Raw genomic sequence first — 24,945 nt, forward strand, 5'->3', positions numbered from 1 at the left:
GCAGCCGTGAAAAAGTTTCACGAATTCCTTTTGGCCACTTCTTGAACTGGTCACCGACCATAAGCCCCTCCTGGGCCTGCTGGCCGGCGACAAACAGACACCTCAAGTCCTCTCCCCTAGGATGACAAGGTGGACACTTTTCCTAGCGGCCTACTCATACAAACTTATCCACCGCCCGGGCAAAACTCTATCCCACGCTGACGCGCTCAGTCGCTGTCCCTTACCCGCTCCGGCTGAAGACCCAGCTCCTGTCAACGCCATTTTCGAAATTACCCAGTTGGACCTGCCCATCACCGCCCTTGACATCGCCGCCAAAACCAAGGCAGACCAAACGCTCGCCCAGGTGCTCGACTGGGTGAGGAGGGGTGGCCGGGAGGCAACGTTGATAACAAATTCGCACCCTTTAAGACTCGCATGCAGGAGCTGTCCAGTTTGCAGGGTTGTCTACTGTGGGGCACTCGAGTGGTCATTCCGACCTCGCTGCGTGCCCGAATCCTGGAGGCGTTGCACGAGGGACACCCGGCATTGTGAGAATGAAGGCATTAGCACGCAGCTACGTGTGGTGGCCGGGTCTAGACGAGGACATTGTCAATTGGGTAAGTTCCTGCAGCATTTGCCAGGAATCCCGTCCTGCTCCCCCCATCGCCACCCCTACCAGATGGGAGCGCCAGCGCCCTTGGTCTAGAATCCATATCGATCTGGCCGGCCCGTGCATGGAAAGATGTTCCTAGTGGTCGTGGACGCTTATTCCAAATGGATAGACGTGGCACAGCTATCCACGACCACCACACTAGCAATCACCAACGTGTTAACGCGCCTGTTCGTTACACATGGACTACCAGACTCTTTGGTCTCCGATAATGGCCCACAGTTCGCATCAGTAGAATTCAGCCGTTTTGCAGCCAACCTAGGCATTCGCCACATTTTTACAGCCCCATTTCACCCTGCGAGTAATGGGTTGGCTGAAAGGGCCGTCAGGACCACCAAAGAGGCCCTCGCTAGGTTTGGCAGAGATGACTGGCACCATAAACTCTCACGGTTCCTGATGAGCCAGCACTCAACCCCCTGTGCAGTCACCAATAAGTCCCCAGCGGAACTTCTGATGGGCCGGCGCCTGAGGACTGTATTAGATAGACTGCACCCACAATACTGTCCTGACTCTCCCCTCGCTTCCACTTCAGGGGTTAGACATTTTATGTTACAGGAGCCGATATTCGCAAGGAATTTCGCTGGGGACCCACTTTGGATTCCGGGCGAGGTCATCGCCGTCACCGGGCCAAGATCGTATAGAGTCAGGCTGGAGGATGGTCGCGTCTGGAGGAGACACATAGACCAACTCAGAAGGCGCCTCAGCAACCTCGCAAACAAGAATCCAGAGTCTCCAGTCGAAGGGGAACCGTCTCATCCGCCGCCCAGCCACACCGCACCCAGCGACCAGTCTGCACCAGCGGTCGTTCCGGTCAGCCCAAATTCGGACAACAGCGCCCAGAGAGTTGACCAACCTGATCCAACCCACGAGAGCTCGACCCCAGTAACCAGCCTGGTGGTTTCCGAGGATGCCCAGTCCAGAGAGAGTGTTGGCGACACTATGCCAGCTCAACCGTCACAGACTGATACCGAACAGACAGACAACGTTCCCGAGTTGCGCCGCTCCGGGCGCCAGCACAAACCCCCCGTCTACCTCAAGGACTATGCGTGTTCGCATCTGGGGGGAAGGGGTGTTATGTCCTGAGGACTCAAGGAGTTCTCACTCAGGTCCACTCACTTTATGTGGGCGTTATTCCCCCATTCCCATTGGTTGGTTCTCCCCAGCAGCCAGCTATAAAAGCAGGCTGCGGGGTCCAACTGGTTGCTGATTGCTGCGAGCCAGTTCCAGGCTTGGCAAGCACGGTCAGCCCTTTATTTGTAAAATAAAGTACTGTTGCACTCATGCTCTGGTTCAGCCTCTCATTGCTCAAACTTAACACATACTGTGTACTTTTCAGCTGAAAAGGCTCCATGGCTGAAAATGCTAAACATTTCCCATTTTAATGGATTGTCTATCAATATCACTATTCAGCTCAATTGCAAAAGTATTAGTAGAACTCTAGTGACATTTATTTAATAAGCTGATATGGCTCTCTATCTCATGTGCATGACTCTGGGAAGTTACTGGTTTTCTTCAAACAGCAAGTAGGAGTAGACTAAGAGCCAGTTTTTTTAAAAAAAAAATAATACAATTGGGCCTACTATTTCACACCACTAAAGTTTTTATGTTTGTGCTTTGGGTGTGAAATATGGCCATCCAATCCTGGCTGACCTTTGAAAGTTGACATAATTATGCCTGATTGGTATTTGGATAGATTTTCAGGGAATATTAGAGCTTAATTAAAATGAGAAATTGAAAAAACATCACGGAAGACAGAATTAAATCCCTTTTACGTCCTGTCAAGAAAGTGACATAATCATATCACCAGGAGTTGAGTTCAACTTGAAGGATCATTTTCACCTTCAAAATAGCTTTTCATGGTGCCTTCTCTGCCAGATGTGTAAGATTTCAGCTTCCACAATTGTCAGGAAATATCATCATGGTTTGGATATTATGGAATTCAAGTTCAACATATTGAATCTGGATCATATTAAGGCTGGGAATCCCTAGATAAATTGATGGAGCTCTTCAGCAATGAACATGGAAAACTTGTTTTAATCAATGTACTAATTAAAGACAAGTTCAAACATTTTTGCTGTTTTGTTTTGCTCCCACAAAACACAAAAAATGCTTTAAAATATCTGTGGGGTCTTGCATCACCACTTTATCCAGCTTCTCTCCCAAAATATTTTGGAGATAATCAGGCAAGCAGTTACATAAAAGCCATTTAGAACAATTCAGTCTTTGTAAAAGAAGTCTGGGAAAAACATAATTTGCAAAAGAAAAAAAATTGGCATCCTCATTTTGGCTTATTAGATTTTAAAGCTAAGTTCAAGTCAGGGCAGTGGTTTAACGCAAAAGTTTTGCAAAAAACAAACAATAAATAATTAAGACACCCACAGAGGATTCTATCACCCAAGTTTCTAAATCTCTACCAAAGCACTATTGAAAAGAATGCCAAGTGTCATTTTTTTTGAGAAACTTACAACAAAGAATCTCTGAAAAGATTTCAAAATATTTTTCAAATCATATTTATATTTTTGTACCCATCTAAACTAATACTAAGCTTCCAAAGAATCATTGTTTAAAATATTGCTGAGTGCCCCTTGAAATTTTCATCATGCTTCCAGATGCCCTGTGAACATTGACTATGTATGAACATCTGGATTTGGTAGAACAAACATAGAAATGTTCAAATTTCAGAGGAAACTTCAACGTATCTCATCAGAGATGACAGGAAACGAAAAAGGCCCTCAGTATGGTCCTAATACAAAGTTTCCTTTAACATCAAGACTTTGAATAAATCCCCAATTTGGTGACCTCAAATTATGTGCTAACTGGAAATTCTTGGAACTGCAGTTCTAAGACAGCTGGAGGAGCAAGCTAATATAAGGATCATGGAATTGATGTTCTGATACAATTTGTGGAAATTCACAATTGTTAATCAAATCTGCCATTCATGTTCTTCATCCTTATAGTATATTCACATCCTTTGGATATCTGCGCAGCTCTGTTTGCTTCACAATGCAGCTTTCAGACTGAAAGGTAAAGATGCTCTTAAATCAAGTTCAGCTCCTGGGAACTGCATTTATGCAGTTTTCTCAGTAGTATTATGGAAGTAGTTTGACAGCCTTCCTATTTTTTATTTCTCTATCTAGAAAATAGCCCTGGGTTCCTCTCTCCAAATACCAAAGAGGACCAATCCTTTTTAGCATCTAAGAACAGCCAAATAAACTAGACATTTCCATTTGCTTAGGCAGAAGATACATATGAGAAAAATGAGGTGCTATTTGCTGAAACAGAAGATGAATGTGCAGGGTGAGATATGGGGCAATGATATGTATGGGTGAGATATGGGGCAACTGTGTCATGAAGGCTCCTTTAATAGATTGGTCTCATTTTGTCATTTAATACCACCAGAGGTATTGCTATTCATTAAACAGCTTCAAATGAACAACCAAGCACTAAGGACTCCATGGAAAACCTATAGCCTCCTCTTGAGTCAACAAGCTATAAGCCTCAGTCAATCAATCACCTGAAGCAGACAACGGAGACTAGGGAGAAAATGAGCAGGAGTGATATGGGAAAACGAAGATAATAAAGAGATAAACCCTGGCAAGCCATCTACCCCAGGATGGAAATACAGAAGGTAATCTATTTATCTAGTTGGGATAATCCCTAATTAAACGTTAAACCATACCTACAGCTGAAGCTACTCAGGTGTAGCCACAAAGACCTCAATGTCTTCAGGAAACATTTCTATAGAATTGGACCTATATTTTGGTATCCTTGCTCTTCTCTCAGACTTGGAGCTCTTTGACTCAAGAGGAGACTATAGTTTTTTTGTAGATTCCTTGCTTGCAGACGTTTAATAAACAACAGTAACTCTGATGGTATTAGATTATTTTAGTGGTGTTACATCATCATTATTTCTGACTTGGATGGTTGTAGAATTCCCTGGCATTTGAATTCTAGACCAACACAGGCCACTCTTGTTTGTCTGCAGTTGCCTCACTCACCTTTCTTGGACCTGACATTTAACTCTGCTTCTTGCCCCTTACAGCTATGACTCTGGACTGAATTTTATGTACTTCTGCCTTGGGATTCTTGAATTCCCAACTTCAACTCACATTGGAATTGCTGGCAGTGCAACCTACTACTAGGCAATATCTGATCTTTCCTGACCATTTGAACTGCAGTCCCATCATTAAAACTGTTGCAACTTGCTAGGGTGATTGCTCAGTCTGGAACATAACAGAAAAGGACAGAAGATCAGCCTATTTTTTGTCTTAGCATGACTGTTGATACTTCCAATTAGTTTCTTTTTTATTTTTTAGCAAGTCTGCTGAGCCATGTCTTGTCTCACCTCCAAAAAGCAATTTCAAACAGATGAACTTCTGATTCCATCTTTTGAAACCTAATTATTTGATTTTTGACTCAGTGCTTGCTTGTAGCTCTTCTGTCTTTGGCTGCTGCCCATAATCTTGATCTCAGTCTGATCCCAGCATGTACCTACATATTATTTTTTCAAGAGATAGCTACAAACAAAAAAACGTTATTAGGTTCCCTATAGAGAAACTTGATGTGTACAGATAAATATTGTTTGTGACTTCATATATTTTTCCCCAGCCATACACTCTTCTAAATCTTTAGATTGCTCACCAAGGTTCTTTTCTCAAGTCACCCAGAACCTTTGGGGAACAATGGGCCAGAAGATCAAATGTTGTGAAGTGTTTGCAGTGCATCTGGAAGGTAAAATCACTTAGATTATTTTAGGGTTAGATAGTTTTGGGCAAGTCCAGTAAAGGCCTCATCTTGATATGTTAACTGGGGTGACTCTGAGATGATTAAATCAGAGGAAGCAAACAGGAGTTTTTGAGACATGCTAGAGGGCATAAGGAACAGCCAGAAAGACAGTGGAAAGATCCAATACAAAAGCAATGATCGGACAAGTGTAGTTTAAATCCATTCCAAGAAACTAATTTGAGAAAACATCTCAGGCCCCACTCAAAGAAAAAGTGAGGGAGGAAAAAAACATTCAGACTTTCAAGATTGTGTTATTATAGGTGTTATAATAAAAGAAGATTTAGACTTCTTTTATGAGCCTAGGTTCTTAAAATGTGGTCTGTTCTATAATCCATAGTCTATATGTAGTCTACTCTATAGATGTGGTCTACTCTACAGACTATGGCCAAATCCCTAGCTTTTCTTGTTGCAAAAGCCTCCAGAGAAATAACAGCAAGTTGGGTTACAACAATGGTAAAAATCTTATTGAGAGGTTGATATATTCTTAAACCAAGAAACCACTGTTTAAATTATTTTGAAGAAATATCAAGCATGGCTGTGGAAAATATGGTGGGTCTGCAGCTGCAGACAATTTTGGAGGAAACATTGGTCAGGCTTCAGGTTGGGTTACTATACTAAGACCCCATTAATGACTCTTTCTAGATGACTTGTGGCAAGTTTACAAGGAATTGGCTTTGTCCTTCTTGATTTCTCAGCTGTCTTCAGTATGTGGTAATATTCTGAACCATCTCCAATGGAGGGAGGGAGAGAAGGGACACTATTTTAGAGTGGTTCTTACCCTTCCTCCTAAGTAGCTACCAATCAAAGACAGTGAGAAACAAAAGGTTGAGTCCCAAGGTCCTCTATTGTGTAGTAGCACCATGTTGTACTCTTTCTCCCCTCCTAACTACATGAGGCAAATCATTGGTTGACATCGGAGTCAAATGCCATAATATGCAGTATGTACACTGTGTATAGCTAAAATATAGAGAAGCAGTCAAGGTGCTGTCCCAACACCCTGAAGTTATGAAAATTTGGATGTGGAAGAACACATTTATGCTCAGTCTCAACAGGATGGCTGTGGGTTCAGTGACTATCTAATAGAAGAGATATCTTTATCTTTAGTCCTGGACACACATGATGTATCCCATCATTCTGAACTGGTTCATAACCTGGGTATCTGTCTGGATTTCGTGTTCCTGTGATAGCTGTGGCCAAAGGTAGTTTGGGAGAGAATGACTAGTTCAGAGTCATTCAGTGAACATCCATAGTTGTGGTTGGTTTAGAAACTAACGCCTTAACTACACCGCAATACCGCCCTGCCCAAAAGTGTTAATGAAACTGATATCTTTTATCTGTATACCATGTGCATTGCTTCTGATCTATAGTTTTTCCCTGTGAGTTTGAACTAGTTTTAAGCACTCCTAAAAATTAATTTGGATGCACCCCTGCATCAATCAAATCTACATACAAGAATGTTTAGTGACAAGAATCAAAATTAGAGAAAATGTAATAAAATTATTCAAATAATCCAATTCACAAGGCTGCGTGTTTCCATTCCAAATAAGTTTGTTTATTCTTTGAGCAATTTTCTGGTAAGTACAATTTACTTATTGTAATAAAAAATCATTTTCAATAGGATGAAACATAAATGCCTACTTTAATTAAATAAAAGCTAAAATGTTATAATGACATCTCTTCCAATCAGATTCAGGAAAAAACAGCCATTATCTTTGATATTTTTCACTAGAGACAAGTGTGAAACAAAAGTAACAGTGACGTTTATGTGCAAAATTACAGAGAACACGTATTATAAGCCTTAAAAACCTTCTATGAGTTTATCAGAAATGTCTCAGCAGAAAACGCATGACTATTTGCCACATGGAACTTTGTATATGTGTATAAAACCTTCAGTATTGTGTTGAACATGAGGCACAAATATCTCTAATCTAAGAATATGCTTCTTAAGGGCTCTATGGTTTATTTGGAAGAAAAACAAATCTATATTTTTTTCTGTATTAAGAAAATGTACTAAAGCCCACTGTAGATAACTAGGTTAGAAATCAAGATCTCTATTTCTACTTACTAATCACAACCCTGTTCCTTCATTATAAATTGTGTTGTTTTTTGTTCAGTTTCACTCCCATGTGCGCTGCTCAGACATATAATAGTAAGATGGGCAGCTATATAAATTGATCTAGTAAAAAACAAATAATAAAGTTTGTTATGACTAACCTATGTTATCTACTTTAAAGTAGAAATGGGATGCACAAGAAAAAAAAAAGCTCAAGGAAAAAAATGACAAGAAGAATATCTTATGAAATATGTTGTTTTTGACTACTAAGTAAAATTTTTGATGTGATTTTTCTATGTTGAAACCTTCCCCATTCCTAAATAATCCTTAAAATTATGCAAAGGGAAGATTTCTCTTCACCAGATCATTGTAATTCCTGTGTTGAGGACAAGCTGTCCTTGTCAGAACAAGATATATTTCTCTTTCCTGGGGCCACGACTGCTTTCAACAGAGAGAGGAAAAAAACATTCTTCAGCTTTTGTTTACTTTTTTTGTAGGATGGCAAATTTGTCTTCATGCCCACCTGCCTAGTTCTCAAACCCTGAGAATGGAGTGAAGTGGAAGGCATGAGGACTGGGGGCCAAATGGCGGAGGCAGCAGGCATTGTGTATGAATTGCTAGAAAGAATCCCTGTCACTGAGCCCCCTCCCACCATCCTTTAGGTCAGGGGTCACCAACCTTGCTTAGCTTAGTCACCAAGCTTAGCTTAGCTGGCTGAGGAATTCTGGGAGTTGAAGTCCCACAAGTCTTAAAGTTGCCAAGGTTGGAGGAGACCCTTGCTTTAGGTAGATGGAGACCTCAATAGGTGCTCCCCAGTTCCCTGGGCACACTGAATAGAAATTACTGGGCAAAGGCAGCCCACAAGAGAACCAGGCTTTGTACTATATTCATTATACCACCTTTATTATTTTTTATAAGCAACTCAAAACCTACTTAATACTCTCTCCTTTTCCTACTTTCCCCACAATAATAATCCTATGAGATGAGTCGGGCTGAGAAAGCAAGCAACTGGTCCAAAGTCAACTGCTGGCTTGGATGCCTAAGGTGAGACTAGAGCTCCTGGTCTCCTGGTTTCTAGCTTGGAGCCTTGACCATTAGACCAAACTAGTTCTTTATATTGGGCTTTAGAGGTAGCTTCTAGCATCTGGAACTGCATGCAGAAATCTACTGATTAGAACATGTAAGTGAAAGAAGGAAGGCCCAGAGATAAAACTTGTAGGATAAAACTGGAAAAGCACAAGACAAAATTTCAGGTTTACCATGGACATGCCTATGCCGTTTTCTTGATAGCAACATGGAATACCTTGCTAAAGGACTTTCATAAGATGTTTTCCCAACTTCCCACTCTTGCCTTCTATTCTTGAGATTTCCTTCTGGCTTTTTTTCCAGTTCTGATCAGGGTTAAATCTGCTTCCCTTTAAGATCACCAGAGTTGGCCAGTTGCTGTCCCCTGGTGTGGATAGTTGGTAAAACCTCAATGGCATAATAATAGTAATAAAATAAGGGTAAAAGGAAATTTAAAATGAAAAATATTACAACATTTTCTCTAAAAGAACATAGGGAAATTTTAGAAAATAATCTTAGAAATGTATCATTTTAAGGGGAAATATATGGATTGCAATTCTTTTTGGAAATTGTTTAATGTCTTTAAACATTGTAACAGAGGAATACATGTGGTCCTTGACTTACGACCACAACTGAGCCCAAAATTTCTGTTGCTAAGTGAAACATTTGTTAAATGAAATTTTGTCCCATTTTAAGACCTTTCTTGCCACAGTTAAGTGAATCACTATAAATATAATAAGATAATTTAACTAGACATTTGTGTTTTATTTTAATTATTTGGTGTATTTGATCAGTTAAAATTTCTTTTTTAAAAAAAGGCTTCAATACACTTTCAGCAAATTAGAATGAACAGAACGGCACATGCATTCATTGGTGTTTGTGTGTTTATAAACAATGCAGTATACTGAAATTTCATCATTGCAAGCCTACTGTTATGGATGAATGTAGATTTTAAAAGAGCACGCTATTAATTTGGATTTGTTCTAATAAATAAACCCAGTCTGATATAATGGTTAAGGGGTTGGCCTAGAAACCAAGAGACTGTGTGTTCTGGTCCTACCTTAGGCATGAAAGCTAAGGATGGGTGACCTTAGACCAGTCACTTTCTCTCAGCCCAGCCCATCTAACAGGGTTGTTGTTGTGGAGAAAAGAGGAGGATGAAAGAATATTACATATATTTACCACCTTGAGTTATTTGTAAAAAAAATAATAAAAGAGAGATAAAAACATCAAAAAAATTAACAGATACTATTTTTTGCTTTTTATAGTTGATCTCCTCTTTGTCCTCAGCCTTACATTGCCCTCCAGTGGTCATCTTTTGTTGGATGTATTTTATCTTTTGATCCATATAGATGCATACTAGATGCAATGGGGAAAATATATATCATAGTGAAGTTTTTCTAAATATCAAGATTTCTGCAACTATTGATAAGACCATTTTTTACACTCAGAAGAGTGTCAGGTAGCAAGTGAGTTATGAAAACTAATTACAGGTAGTCCTCGGATTATAAATTTCACTTAGTGATCATTCAAAGTTACAATGGCACTGAAAAAATGACTTATAACCATTTTTTACTTATGAGCAATGGTGGCCCAGTGGTTATAATGCAGCACTGTAGCCTACTTCTGCTGACTGCTGGCTGCCTGCAATTTGGCAGTTCAAATCTCACTAGGCTCAAGGTTGACTCAGCCTTCCATTTCTGAAGCGGGTAAAATGAGGACTCAAATTGTTGGGGGCAAACCGCTTAGAGAGGGCTGTAAAGCATTGTGAAGCAGTATATAGGTCTAAGTGCTATTGCTATTATGACCATTGAAGCATCCTCATGATCATGTGATATATACATTGGATGTTTGACAACTGACTCACATTTACGATGGCTGCAGTGACTTGGGATCATGTGATCATCTTTTTGCAACCTTCTGACCAAGAAAGTCAATGGGAAAACCAGATTCACTTAACAATGGTGTTACAAATTTAACAACTGCGATGATTCACTTAACAAATCTGGCAAGAAAAGTTGTAAAATGGGGCAAAACTCACTTCTCACTTAGCAACATAAATTTTGGGCTCAATTATGGTCATAAGTTGAGACTGTCTATAGTAGTAATTTGCTATGGAAGAGGAAAATGGTAGTTGCGTTTTGAAAAAGCTTTCTCCAAAGAGCTTTCTTGGAGCCTGGGGGCTTTAACCAAAGCCCAATTTTATCACTGGGATTTCCAATGGACAATTTTAATTAAATTTCAGTTCAATTACATTAAATTTCAATTTCAAATAATCTCCATATACTATAGTTTTTGCATTGTTTCTGCAAAATTTGCTCTGAATGACTGGAAAAATCCTGTGGAATAATAGATGGTTTTCAGGTAATTTAGAGATAGTATGAGTAAAATGATTATCCCTCTTTCTTAAAATTTCTTAAAATGGGAGTATTTTACGTGGAACTCTATTTGAAAATCTTCCTAGCAATTGAATAAAAGTGATAAAATATAATCTCTTGTCATATTTCATATTAAGTCATATTTCAGTTATTTTGCAAATACATGAAACATTTGTCACCTGTCCTCTCAACATCATATTGCCATGAACATAAAATGTTTAAAAGTAGAAGGCTGGGTACAATTTATTTATTAAGCCTTAGAAATCTGTCTTTGACAGAGCTTGGGAAACAGATGTGATATTATACCAACAAATGTTTCCATAGAACTCTACACTTTATCAACCGGATTCCACATTTTGTAATTAAGTAAAAAACCTTATTACAAGTTTCAGCTGGCAAAACATGCTGTCATAAGTGGCCCAGAAATTTCCTTCCATTTGCATAAGAACTGATAAAAAGAAATTCACTGGAAGGAAACAGGAATGGAATAATTTGTGTCAATCTCTCTTTCCCATAAAACTTCTTACTCTACTATATTCTTAAGCAGTTTCCCCAACCTGGACACTTTTTAGACTGGGCATTGTGGCTTTAATTTTCTGAATTCACCAGTAAGCTCAATCATTGCCAAGCGGTCTGATATAATCTGCAGGGTGTGGTCACCAATTAAAGAGGTCCTATATACACAATAATATTCTCAAGGAACTGAAGGTGTACAGAAAGCAGCTCACTATACTAGATGCCTTCCAGCTATGTTGGGCTTCCTATCTCATACAGTAGTATCTAGTCATCTAGACCAAGGACTGTTTGAGGTACACTTGAATAATGTAAAGGTACTCCTCAATTTAACAACCATTCGTTTTCTCAAAGGTGCTTTTTCAAAAGGCAACTGGACTTTCTGGTTTTTCTTTGAAGACATTTTGCTTCTCATCCAAGAAGCTTCTTCAGAGCTGGGAGAGAGGGGAAGGTGTGCCCGGGAAGACGACATGCTGCCCTGTAGCCTCAGACTGCAATTCTGTCAAATGTTATCAATAATATATTGCTGTGTCATCTCAGGTGGAGATGGTCAGAATGAGCCTTCGGACAGGCAACTGCAACAGCTAGAAAGAAGACAACTATGAGCCCGCCCTGCTCTCCTCCTAGCTTCCCCCCTTCCTCGCCCCTCGGTGTAACCTGACCCGAACTGCAAGCGCGCCAGCAAAGAGCACCAGTTGTTGGCAGGCGGAACCCCGCCATCCAGGCCCTGAAAGCGGCCTCTGCTACTCTAGGCCGCCGGTGGCTCTCGCCCTCCGACCCCGGGAGAAGACGGCATGGCCCCCGGCTGGTGTTCAAGAGCCTTCTTGCTGCTCCTTCTGATGCTCGCCAGGAGTCGAGAGGCGCTCGCAGGTATGGCTCGACTTCCGCCTGCGGGCGGGCAGGTTAGCGAGCGCGCGGCGTTTGGAAGCGCAGCGGATACCTGCGGAGGAGAAAGAAGAAAGTACTGGGCGCGCAAGGGCCCCGGGAGACGGTCCTCCTTCCTTGCTGGACCGGCTGCCTCTGCAAAGGATGGGCCAGGCTGCCAGAGTTGGCGCCTGAGGCCCGGCTGTGAGTGGCTGGATTCAGGACGGCGCCACCTGTGCGCCGGCGGCAGCGCTTGGAGAGAGAAGGGGCGAAGGCAGGCAGGCAGGCAGAGGTAGAAACAAAGCCTTTCGAAGGGCCGGAGTAGGCAAGGATTCATTCCTCAACCAAACAAAATCTAAAAGGGGAAGGAACCCCTACTGGTTCTTTTGGACCAAGGGTCTTCAAACATGGCAAGTTTAAGGCTTGGGGACTTCAACTCCCAGAATACCTGAGCTAACACGACTGGAGGAGGAATTCTGGGAGTTGAAGTCCACAAGTCTTAAAGCTGTCAAGTTTGAAGACCCCTGTTTTGGACAAATGTCAGCATAACTCATTAAATTATGCTGTCCAGATGAGTGCACATCTGGGTAGACTGAAATAGCAGAGTTGGAAGGAACCTTGTAGTGTATGTTGGAGATGGTGACCCTTTGAGAATTGTATGCAACGAAATTTCATTTTAATGTACGCTGATGAGTATACGTTCAAAGTGACAATAAAGTTTAATCTAATCTAATCATTTTGAAGGTCTTCTAGCGCAATCCTCTTTCAGGCAGGAAGCCCTATACTATTTCAGACAAATGGTTGTCCAATATCTTCTTAACTTCCAGTGTTGGAGCATTCACAACTTCTGGAGGCAAATTGTTCCACTGATTAATTGTTCTAACTATCAGAAAATTTCTCCTTAGTTCTAGGTTGCTTCTGTCCTTGATTAGCTTCCACCCATTGTTTCTTGTCTTACCCTCAGGTGTTTTGGAGACTATCTTGACTCCCTCTTCTTTGTGGCAGCCCCCTAGATATTGGAACACTGCTATCATGTCACCCTTAGTCGTTCTTTTCATCAAACTAGACATACCCAATTCCAGCAACCATTCTTTATTTCCATGTTGTGCTGAGCATGCATTCCTGAGCATTGGATCAATCACCAGAGAGCATTTCACACCACTTACTTAACCCGAAAATAACTGTTTTTTACTCTAATGAGCTATGCTGAATTCTTGGCTTATGGCTTGTGGGAATCCAAGAAACTGAGCAAGCCAGGATAAGTTAACTATGGGCAAATGTGTGCTGTGAAACAGCCTCCTGAGCCTAAATCACTGTTTGAAGATCAGAATGGCAACACCCACACAACATGATGAACAAAACCAGACAAAAATTGTGGCTTAGGTCGGCTTACTGCATATGTCATCTTCCAGTAACCACAAACCTTGGCCTTTAATGCTTCAATGGCTTCAATTAGCATAACTGGTTGTGATTATGCTATTATTATCTTCTCAGTTCTGCTGTGTTTCCCAAGCTTGGCAACTCAAGACAGATCAACAGGACAGCACAATATAACACTTTACAAAATGTGTATTTTTTTTTTTTGAGCCCACCCAACTGTCATGTAAACCCAGGAAAAGACATAACTCCTTTAAGGCCCAAAGAGAGTGCCAGTGCTGGCTTAAAAACATATTTTTCCCCTTCAAATCCAATAACTGTACGACTCTAGTGGAGAAGTACAGTGAGTGGTGTTAATATCAACTAGTTTTAGCTATATTTTCTTTTCTGGTAACATTAATTTCTTTGGCTTCTATTTCTTATTCCTTTTCTGTGCTTCTTATAACAGTTGGTTAATTTTTCCGTGACAATTTATTCCTAACTTGGTCTTTCAGATCTCCCAAAGGTTGCATCCATGGCTGCTTTGACTGAGTCCATCCAGCTTGGTGCTGATAGTTTATTCTTCTCTTTCCTTTCATATTTCCTAGCATGAGACCCTTCTCTAGGGAGCTATGATTTTGCATAATGTCTCCAAAGTAGAATAATTTGAACCTGGTCATTCATGCCTCTAGTGAGAACTCTGGGTTGATTTGTTTGATGATCTTAGCATTATATAATAATAACAATAACAATAATAATCTGAGTAACATGTATGTAAGACTTGTCGAGGATTGTTGCTAGATCTGTGGAAAAGTTTGATACGATATTTGTTTACTATGTGTGAACTGGTTTATAGGCCACTTGAGTTTGTCATTCAAGGAAAATTGCATTATAAGGACAGATTTCTGGTCTAAATTAAACCATTTTAAACTTTACAATATTAAAGGCATGACTCAAAATTACTGGCCTGCAGAGGATAGAAAAGTTATTACCATTTTTAAAAATAAACTGCAGAATGTAAATTAGTGTTTATGTTATGCATGCATGTTTTCGAATCATAATTCATCAGAAGAATCTGGAAACAAACAAACCAGAACATGGAAATCAATAATTGTTTTTTTCACTTGACTCTAATGGGATTTGGATTATTCACCTTGTGCCTGATTTATGACTACAGGCCTGTAATATGCTGAAAATCTTTTCACTGTATATATCTGTTGACAGCCGCTTCTCTCTCCCATCCCTAAATACATTCCAGATCTGCTTTTTAAAATTTTAAGATAGATGGCTTTCAAGTCCTACAATTTCCCAGCCAGCTTGCTGGCTAGGGAATTCTGGGAGTTTAAGTCTGCCTATCTTAAAATTGCCAAGATTAAGAAACAGTGGGCTGTAGAGTGAATGGCTAGGCCTACATAAAAAGACCTCTGTTTGATCAGGCCTGTATCCATCTTTATCCAGTATATTGTTTCTTACCCGGTCCAACCAGTTGCCTCTGGAGCACTTACAAAAAAGGAAGGATCTCCTTTCAACGGGCATTTGGAGGTATGCTGCCCTTAACTGGGCAGTAGCATTGTGGCTTAACACTAATAGCCCTTGAAAGATTTTCTCTCCATGAATTTCTCCTCTTCTTTAAAACCTTGGTGGCCATCACACATCTTGAAATGAATGCCACTGGGTACTTAGGTGTGAAGAGTAAATTTCTAAATTTCTTACTATCTGTGTCAATGGATTATCTCTAGTTTTAGTAGTTAGAAAGAGGAGAAAAATTACATGAACTACTTTTTCCAGTTCATGTCTGAGGTAGTCCTCCAATTATGACCACAATAGAGGCCAGAATTTCTGTTGCTAAGCAAAGCAGTTAAGTGAGTTGTGACCAATTTTATGACCTTTCTTGCAATGGTTGTTAAGCAAATCACTGCAGTTGTTAAGTGAACCACATGGTCATTAAGCAAATCCAGTTTCTCCCATTGACTTTGCTGTAAGAAGCCAGCTGGAAAAGTTGAAAATTATCCCAGAACACTGCAAAAATTCATGCTGGTTGCCAGATACCTGAATTTTGATCACTTAACTGTGAGGATGCTGCAATGGTTTTAACAGATAACAGATAATCAGAGTTGGAAGGGACCTTGCAGGTCATCTAGTCCAATCTCCTGCCCAAGCGGGGCACCCTACACCATTTTTGACAAATGGCAGTCCAATCTCTTCTTGAAAGTCTCAAGTGATGACACTCCCACAACTTCTGAGGGCAAGCTGTTCCATTGGATGATTGTTCTCACTGTCAGAAAGTTTCTCCTTATTTTCAGGTTAAATCTCTCCTTGCTCAGTTTCCATCCATTATTCCTTATCTGGCCTAAGGTGCTTTAGAAAATAGGTTGACCCCTTCCTCTCTGTGGCAGCCCCTCAAATATTGGAAGACTGCTATCATGTCTCCCCTGTCCTCTTCACTAGACTAGCCATGCCCGGTTCCTGTAATCGTTCTTCATATGTTTTAGTCTCCGTCCCTTAATCATCCTGGTTGCTCTTCTCTGTACTTTTCCTAGACTCTAGAGTCTCAACATCCTTTTTATATGTGGTGACCAAAACTGGATGCAGTATTCTAGGTGTGGTCCTACTAAGGGTTTATAGAGTGGTATTAGTACCTCACTTGATCTTGATTGTATCCTTCTGTTAATGCAACTTAGGATTGCATTAGCTTTTTTGGCTGCTGCTGCACACTGCTGGCTCATATTTAGCTGGTTGTCCATTAAGACTCCAAGATCCCTCTCAGAGTTACTGCTATCGAGCCTGGTTTCACCCACTCTATATGTGTACTTTTGGTTTTTCTTGCCTAAGTGTAGGACTTTACTTTTCTCTACATTGAATTTCATTTTGTTAGATACGGCCCAGGGTTTTAGTCTGTCAAGATCCATCTGGATCTTGAGTCTATCTTCTTGGGTGTTAGCTATTCCTACCAGCTTAGTATAATCTGCAAATTTGGTAAGTTCCCCTTCCTTAAATGTGAAGACCAGTCATAAGTCACTTTTTTCATTGTCATTGTCACTTCATATGGTCGCTAAATAGATGGGTTATATATCTCAGTCATACTTCCTTCCATCAATTTTTCCCAAGCCAAAATGCTCTCTTCTTTTTTCATAGAGAAGACATTGAAAATCATTTTGATTGTTCCTGTTGCACTTTCCCTTGCTCTATAATAATGTTTTCAACAGAGACTTCCGGTTTGTCGGCTTCGGTGACAGCAGGGATTCGCCTTCTCTGCAATCCCTGCTGTGCTAGCTGCCTTGGTGCCTCTGATCCTGACGGATTTGGAGGCTAAGGCTGCCCTGTTGGGGCAGCTGAAGAAAGGGGGGATCCGGACGGGGGTGAGGGGCGTCGCAACCCCCCCCCCAGCTGGCAATAACCCCCTTCTCTCAAGACGGTGCAGCGGTGGTCTTTTATGGCCACCATAAAGAAGCCGGCAATTGGATAAAGAATGCGCAGGAGGGAGAAGGAGTTTTTTTTTTTTAAAGAAAGTTTTTTCTTGGTCGAACTGGGACCTTAAGGACATATTTAACACCTGGGAAAGTAATGACTTGGAAGCTATAATGTTCCCGATTGATGTTTTCAGCTGCGAAGAAAAGTGACGAAAAGGGGAAGTTACTCTCCTCCCTTATGGAATTAACAAATGGACAAGGGAAACCAGCCTTTTGATAGAAGGTAAAACCTAAACTCCTTTGTTATAAGTGGGAAGGGAGAGGCTTGGGAAAACAAATCTTTACTCTGAGATTTTGCTGGAGGAGATGCCTTGAAGATAAAGAGAATAGAAATTAATTCTAAGAAAGATTTAAAGCACAGATTGGACGTTTCTGCTTTCCCTAATTTGACTACACTCCTAGAAGAGAAACTGTAAAAAGAAGAAGCTTGTACTCTGCCTGGACTGTTTGATGACTGTGGGATTTTGGGACTTTTGGGAACTGTTTTAAGTTTGGAAATAATTGATTGGCTTAATAATAATAAGAGGATACAGAAAGAGAAGAAGAAACAATTCAAAATGGCTCTATCTCTTGATGAATTAAAAAAACAATATTTAAAAATAAAGAAAGAAGGCAAAGATGTTATGGGAGAAGCCCTTTGTTTTCTAGATATGGCGCTTGTCATGTGTCAGCAAATTAAACAACAGCTGGAAGAAGCCGAGGAAGAAGAAGCCATTTTTAATGAACTAAACGGTGTGACTAAGAAAGAAAGGAGAAAGAGAGGAGTGAAAAGGAAGGACTTAAGAAAAAAAAAAATGTTTATGAAAGAGAAAAAGAAGATGCAAAAACAACAGAATGCTAGAAAGCAAAAGGAAAGAGGAATGCAACAGAAAGGGGAAATTAAGAAGGCAGAGGTTTGGAGAGGAGGGGGTAAAAAGTTTAGGCGGGCTAAGAAGGAAAGGGAAAAGGGGGAAAAAGTTACAAAGGTATAAGACAAGATGGAGAAAAGGAAATTTTTTAGGGATAATGGGTAATATATGGGATTTTTTTTTTTAAAAAAGGGGATTCTGCAAAGTACACATGAGTATTGTAATAGTGGTATTTGTATTATAAGTAGATAATCAGAACTTTTAAAGATCTAATAAAAGACTAAAATATCAAGGTATAACTTTAAAAGGTTTAATAATGAATGATAATAAGTTTTAATAAAATACTAAAGGGAATGTTTAAAATATTAGTTTGAATATAGAGTTTAATGGATTAATGTGTTGATTGTTATGGATTTATTATTGTAGTATTGGTTTCTGAAATAGTAGAATGTACTAAGCAGAATCTGATTGGGATTTAGGTGTTATTTTAAATTTTAACTTAGGGGAATGATAGAAAGGCATCATACTCGGATTAGTGATTCCAGGGGAAACTATTCTTTCTTAAATTGGAAATGAGACAGATGTAAATGGAGAAATGGACTAAAGATATAAAAATATTTTTCTTTAAAGCAAGATTAAATATATAAAACAGAATTAAGAGGAGGCAAAAGTGGAGAGGAGTTATATAATAGATATAGAATGGTAAATAAGATGGGTAATGGTATATAAGAAGAGCATGAATTCAATTGAAGTCCATACAAAAAGTGGTAATCTGGGGCCAAGTTACTTTCTAGAAGAAAGTTTTATGTTTTTATGTCTATGTCTTATGTGTGTGTGTTTAATTAAGAATTAAATAATAAAACCTCGGAGGAAGACTAGATGAGAATAATTATAAACAAGCCAGAGGAAAATATAAAGTTGATGACTGGATAGCAGATAAATCAGAAAGGAAATATGATTGAATAATGATTAAAGAGAAACAATGTGGAATTTGGTAAAGGGAATTTACATGTTTATATGGAAATGGGATAAATTATAAGTACGTGATATAAAGCAATATGTTACCTGCCTTGTAAGGATCTACAATGGAAAGAGGTTTTATGTTTTTAATGTTTAATGATGTTTTGTTTTGTTTGTTTGTTTGTAAAATCAATAAAACTTGTTTAAAAAAATAATAATGTTTTCAACAGAAATGTGCATGGCAATCCAGATGTGAATACAACCATTTCTTTGTAAGAACCTTCCAGTGTTTTCAGTTTCATTCCTTACTGATCCGTAATGTAGAGCATGCTTTATTTTCACAGTTGGCTCACATTTAAGTTTTCTTCACCAAGCTATCTTCTATGAGCCCAAGCTTTTTTTTTTCTGGTCTGTTATGAACAGCTCCATATTGTGCTGGTTGAATTAACATGTCCACCAAGCCAATATGTGATTTGCAAAACAAGCTTTACAACTTAGTGTGTTTGTGGACCCAACTGATTGTGGTATATCCAGTTAGCCACAGTTACAAACATTGTGATTTTGATGACCAAAAGCTGCTATTAGCAGCTTTGGAGGAGCTAAAAACTCCAGTGGTAGTAGAATAAAATAAGCAAGGCATATGTCATACAAATGACTAGGGCTGGAGTTTCCACTCTTCTCCCTAGTTTTTGGAAAACAATTGTGTTTTTTCTTTTTCGTCAAAATCCTGGCAAACTATCAGAGTTTAGTGGCCACAAAAAGGCATTTGGAAGCCACAAGTGGTTTCAGATTTGTAATCTTTAGCTTGGTGAGACTTCAATCACTTCATCTGATTGTTTCCCAAGCATTGGAAAGGTTAGCAAGCATTTGAATTCTGCAAATATTTATCTATATTCTTTTTGCATTTTTAGCGTTATTGACAGCTTTTGTAATAGAGCACCAGAGAGCTTCTATATTTAGCAAGGTTTAAGAGGCTGTTTCAGAAAACTTCACGTAATACAAAAAGGGTTATTAGCAATGTCTTCTGGGCCAGAGTAAACACTTGGCATTTTGAGAAAATGGCATCATCAAATACATGTCATTCAGAACCGATAAAACCGTATGCACAAAACCTTTACTTGTGCTGGAACGTAGTTGGGCAATGGCAATACATAGATTGAGAAATGTTTAGCTTATGACCTCTATTTTACATGTATAGGAAGATATACTTTACTAATCTCATAACAAGATCAATACTTTTTTTTCTTTCTTAGCATATTTCCGTTCTCACTTCAAAGAGTTTTCTCATTCCTAAATCTTGTTTTGATACATTTCTCTTCCATTTTCAAGATAAAGCATTATCATAAATAAGTCTTCAGATTCGCCAACCGAACTCCGCAACTTCTTGTTCAATTCCTTCTACAGTCTCACATAATCTGAAAGCTGCTGCTCAAGTTCAGAAAAAGGTTGAGAATTATTTTATTTCAGAATGCAAGCGATGGGCAGCCTTCTCGGCGGGTGGGGGTGGGGATTAGATCTATAGTGTTTAAAAATCTTTGTTGAACCATATGAATACAAAATATTTTTATCAGTCTAAAAAGCCTAAAGAGGAGAATGTATGAAGTCTTGGGGGGGTTAGGTTGTGTCTCCACTTTTAGTACTGTATTAAAGTGACCGGGTTGTTTAGTAGCAACTAGCTATCTTTGAACTCCAAAAACAAAAACTCCTAAGCAGGGTTGAATTTGGATGGAGACTAACTGGAGGGAGGGTAAACAGGCAAGTCAGAATAGCATCCCAGGCAAGACACTTCAACATTATCAAGAAAGCTACATGAATATCTCCATAAAATCACAAGGATTTGAACCTCACTTTGAGGCTTTGTCTTTATCTCTTAAGCTTTAAAGTGGTCTCCATCCTCACATTTAAAAAGGCATTGCAGTGGTCCCACACCAGCTATCTTACCATATGTTGTGGTTTTCTTGAACAAAAGACAGTCCTTACTTGAACAAAAATCCTTGATTGTATATGTTCAGACAAAAAAACCCTCTATTATATGTTTCATTTTTATTTCTAATGGCCAGATTGATGTCTGTTAAATACAAATAAAAAGAGAATAAAAGCGGCCTTTCCTTATCTTTCAGCATTTCAAGGGGTGGTCTGAAAAACATGTTTAGGTCTCATGGCAGGTATGATTGTAATTATTTAGCCCAGTTTATATGAATAGGACTTCTCATGAATAGGACTAAAACTTGGGATATGGGCACACATACGAGGTAAATTCCGCTCTTGAAAACATTGTCGTGAGTTAAGTATGAAATGGCAGGGGAAATATTTATTTGACCCGAACACCACCTGATTCCTATTGACTCTGGGCAGCTCATAGAATAAAAACAAACAATGTACAATCCAGATAAAAAAATAATAGAGCAAGATGGCGAATCTGGCCAACAGCAACATACATAGTGGCTCTAACTTTCTCCAGCCAGGTCTTTCAGGTTTCTGGAATACTTACTATCTGCCAGATCTCAGGAGGAACCTCATTCCAGAAGGCAGGCACTGTGACAGAGGAGCATTGCTTATGGGGGCTATGCAGGGTTTTATAGATCATGGTTAGCATTTTGAATCACACCCAGAAACAAAGTGGCAACCCAGCTTACAAAACAGAGGTGTGGCATAGGCACATTGAGGAATTTCTGTCACTGCGTTCACTGTTCCATTCTGGATCAGTTGAAGCTTCTGAGTGGTCTTCAAGGACAGCCCCATGTGTACTATGTTGTAGCAGTTGAACCATAAGATGGTTATGGCATAAATGTCAGTCTGAAAGATCTCCTGATCTAAGAAATGTTGTGACTAGTGCATCAGATGAAGCTATGCATTCCTGACCACAACTGCTTCCTACTCAAGAAGCAAGAATTGTGAATCCAGGAAGAGTCCAAGTTGTTTACTACTCTTCAGTGGGAATGTGCTATCCCATCCAAGGTTAAAGATTCATGTCCAAATGGTCTCTGTAGGTTTGAGGCAGAGATGACTTCTTCCCATCCAAACCTACAAATCCTGCAACTACTAGGAAACCATAACAACACAAGAGCAAACAATAGGTACAAACTCAAGGTTAATCGCACCAAACTTGATTGCAGGAAATACGACTCCAGCAACAGAGTGGTCAGTGTCTGGAATACTCTACCTGACTCTGTGGTTTCTTCCCCAAACCCCAAAAACTTTAACTTTAGACTGTCTACTATTGACCTCAACCCTTTCCTAAGAGGTCTGTAGGGGGCGTGCATAGGTGCACCAAGGTGCCTACTGTCCCTGTCCTATTGTTTCTTTTATTTTTTTATTTTTCTTATATGTATCCACGTATTCATAACTATGTTTTTACTTATACCTATTATCTTGTAAGCAATTGACAAAAATAAACAAACAAACAAACAAACTTCTATGGCCTCACTACCCCATCCTGGAGACCATACTGATAATACTAAACCCCAAAATGCTAGTCCTCATCCAGAAGATTCAGGTAGACATTGAATAAAAAGGGAGAAAGTGTTGGCTTCTGTGGCATCCTGACTGAAAGTGGCCCTGTAGAAATGAAGAGAACCATTTTAAAAACCTATCTCCAAGGCCCAGAGCTAGCTCTGAAGAATCCTGTGGTTGGCAGTATCAAAAGCTAACAAGAGGTCAAGGAGCACCACATCCATGCCAGCTTTGCTACAGGTAATCTACAAACATAAGCACGTTTGCCTCCATTCTACATTTTGGCTTGAAAACTGAGTGAGATGGGTTTACATAATCCATATCCTCCAAGGTTCTTATTAATTGTAGGCTGACCACCTTTTCTAAGTCTTCTCTAAAGAGGAAGGTAAGAAACGAGGACAAGGAAGGTCTCTTGAGGAGATCCAACAATAATCTAATTAAGCAGGAGTACTACCTTCTTCCTTAAAGAGGAAAAACCTTCAGAATGGACTCAACTTCAAGTCACATTTCTGGCTATTTTAATGACTCAGGGGTGTCTGGTTGTCCACTTCTTAAGGAGCCATGGGTTCAAACCAATAATCGCACCACAAAGCCTGGTATAGGCACCTTGGCACCTTTTCTAGTCAGCAACCAATTCAGCAGATCTGAGTGACTTTATCTTCCAGACAGCCTGAACATTCCTCACAAAGTCCCTATAAATTCCTCACAGTCCCTATAGATGATTCCTCACAAAGATCCTGTAGATCCTAGGGCCCTCCCTGTTCAACACGGATTAGAATTTCCTAAACAAGGCTGTTGGCTATTGGCAGATCTGTAAGGGCATAGAAATATTGATGTTTTGCCATTTTTTATTACTAAAAGGTAATCCTTGCTACTTATCTGTATTGATCAGATCACTTCTAGTTTTCATCCAAAGGTGCTTCAGGTGTGTCTTCTGATTCTTTTCATCTCCTGGAGCTCTTCAGTTAACCAATGGATCTCAATCACAAGGCTTTGAACTGTAGTATAAGAGCCAATCCAGGTGGCCACAAGAGACACCATATGAGACACAAGATGGTTGATAGTGTTTTCTGTCATTGCCTCTGTGACCAAATACTTGATAAACTATTTGTATCATGAATTTACAATAACTTTCTTTGCTTTTTAGCATCATTTTATGGTGAAAGCTACATACAATTAAAGGTTGCTGAAACACTGTCTGAAACATCACTGAAATTACGTTTTCAGACAAGTAGACCTGATGGATTGCTTTTTCTTGCTTCTGGAAAGGAAGATTATTTTTTGGTGGAATTAAATTCTGGAAATATACAGGTAAGATTATAAAATTTGCACAGGTAATTTATGCTAGATCTGATCCTTCTCTCATTCTCTTTTTAACAGTTAATTATATTTATGGCTCATGCAAGCCTCATTTTGTTTAACTTTGCGATGTTAGCCCCATAAACCAGGGAATGAGAGCATTGCCTTGCTGCTATGTGCAGATGACGCTGTAGTTCTTTTCAGATCATGAATATGCCTTAAAAGAGCTCTGAGAACTTTCATCTAATACTGCAACATCATCAGAACACCCAGATTATGGCTTTTGCCAAAAAAAACCCGAAGCTCCATTTATGGAACATCAATGACCATAGAATAGAACAAATGATTTCATGTATTTGAGACTAGGCGTGCATTCCACTAAGATCTGCCAAGGCTATCTTCAACTTTTTTGGATTTAAGGGAAGGTATTATGTACAAGCTGTGCCTCAGTTCTTTCAGACTAAACTGTTAGCCCAACTTTTCTGTTGGACTCTGGTTGATTCCCCAGTTTCTTGTTTCACTTGGAGAGGGTACAATCTAATTCTAGAACAGCCCTAAAGATGTGTCTCAAACTCATATCTAGGACTGGAGACAGGTATGATAGAAGTCGAGTCAAGAAGAGTGTGTCTAGCTTCTTATAACCCTTTGGTTAAATTCTGTTTTCAAGGACTAACACCATTATTCCTTCAGGATAATTTTCAAGCCACATGGATCAAGAGGCTGTTGAATCTAATTTTTTAAACCTAGGCTACTCTCCTTCTGGATGGAGATGGAATATGATCAGATGAAATGAATCTAGAAGCAAAGGATAAAGGATAGGGAGAAGCAAGCAGATCTTGGAAAGGCTTCTGTTTTCTTGTACTAGTATCAATGGTGCCAACATAGAAACACCCAGCTTTCTCTCTTGCCCAATGTCATGCTTTGCCCTCTGCAGTATTGGATGGTAAATATAAACAATATCATTGCCTGAAAAGGTCTGCTTTGTGATTCCAGAGAGAAGGAAACTACAGAACATATTCTTCTTCATTGCTGCCTTTATAGAGACATTTGAGCCAGATTGGTTAGTAGATATCCTGTTTGCCCAGATTCAGTCCATGCCCAGGTGCTGCTCACGAACTGCCCTTTTTTTTTTACATGTAGCTAAGTTTTGTGCAGAGGCCCAGAAGATCTATCAGACCCTAATAAGTCCGTTTTTCACAACATTTTCTATTTAACTGTAATTCATTTAAATTATAGATATCACTTTGTTGTA

At 39.6% G+C, this 24,945-nt stretch overlaps 1 protein-coding gene across 1 annotated transcript in view; it reads left to right on the forward strand.

Annotated features, from left to right (window-relative positions):
* Positions 1-11,889: 11,889 nt before the first annotated feature.
* LOC113446788 (chondroitin sulfate proteoglycan 4-like) overlaps positions 11,890-24,945 on the forward strand; it is a 41,974-nt gene continuing 28,918 nt past the window's right edge. The window contains exons 1-2 of the mRNA XM_026716597.2: positions 11,890-12,313; positions 23,542-23,705. Of these exons, the coding sequence (XP_026572382.2) occupies positions 12,238-12,313; positions 23,542-23,705 (240 nt within the window). The 5' untranslated portion in view covers positions 11,890-12,237. The remainder of the gene's footprint in view (positions 12,314-23,541; positions 23,706-24,945) is intronic.

The sequence above is a fragment of the Pseudonaja textilis genome, chromosome 2 (assembly GCF_049901715.1).
Source record: "Pseudonaja textilis isolate UNSWEBS1 chromosome 2, rPseTex1.2, whole genome shotgun sequence".
In the NCBI taxonomy this organism is placed as follows: Eukaryota; Metazoa; Chordata; class Lepidosauria; order Squamata; family Elapidae; genus Pseudonaja; species Pseudonaja textilis.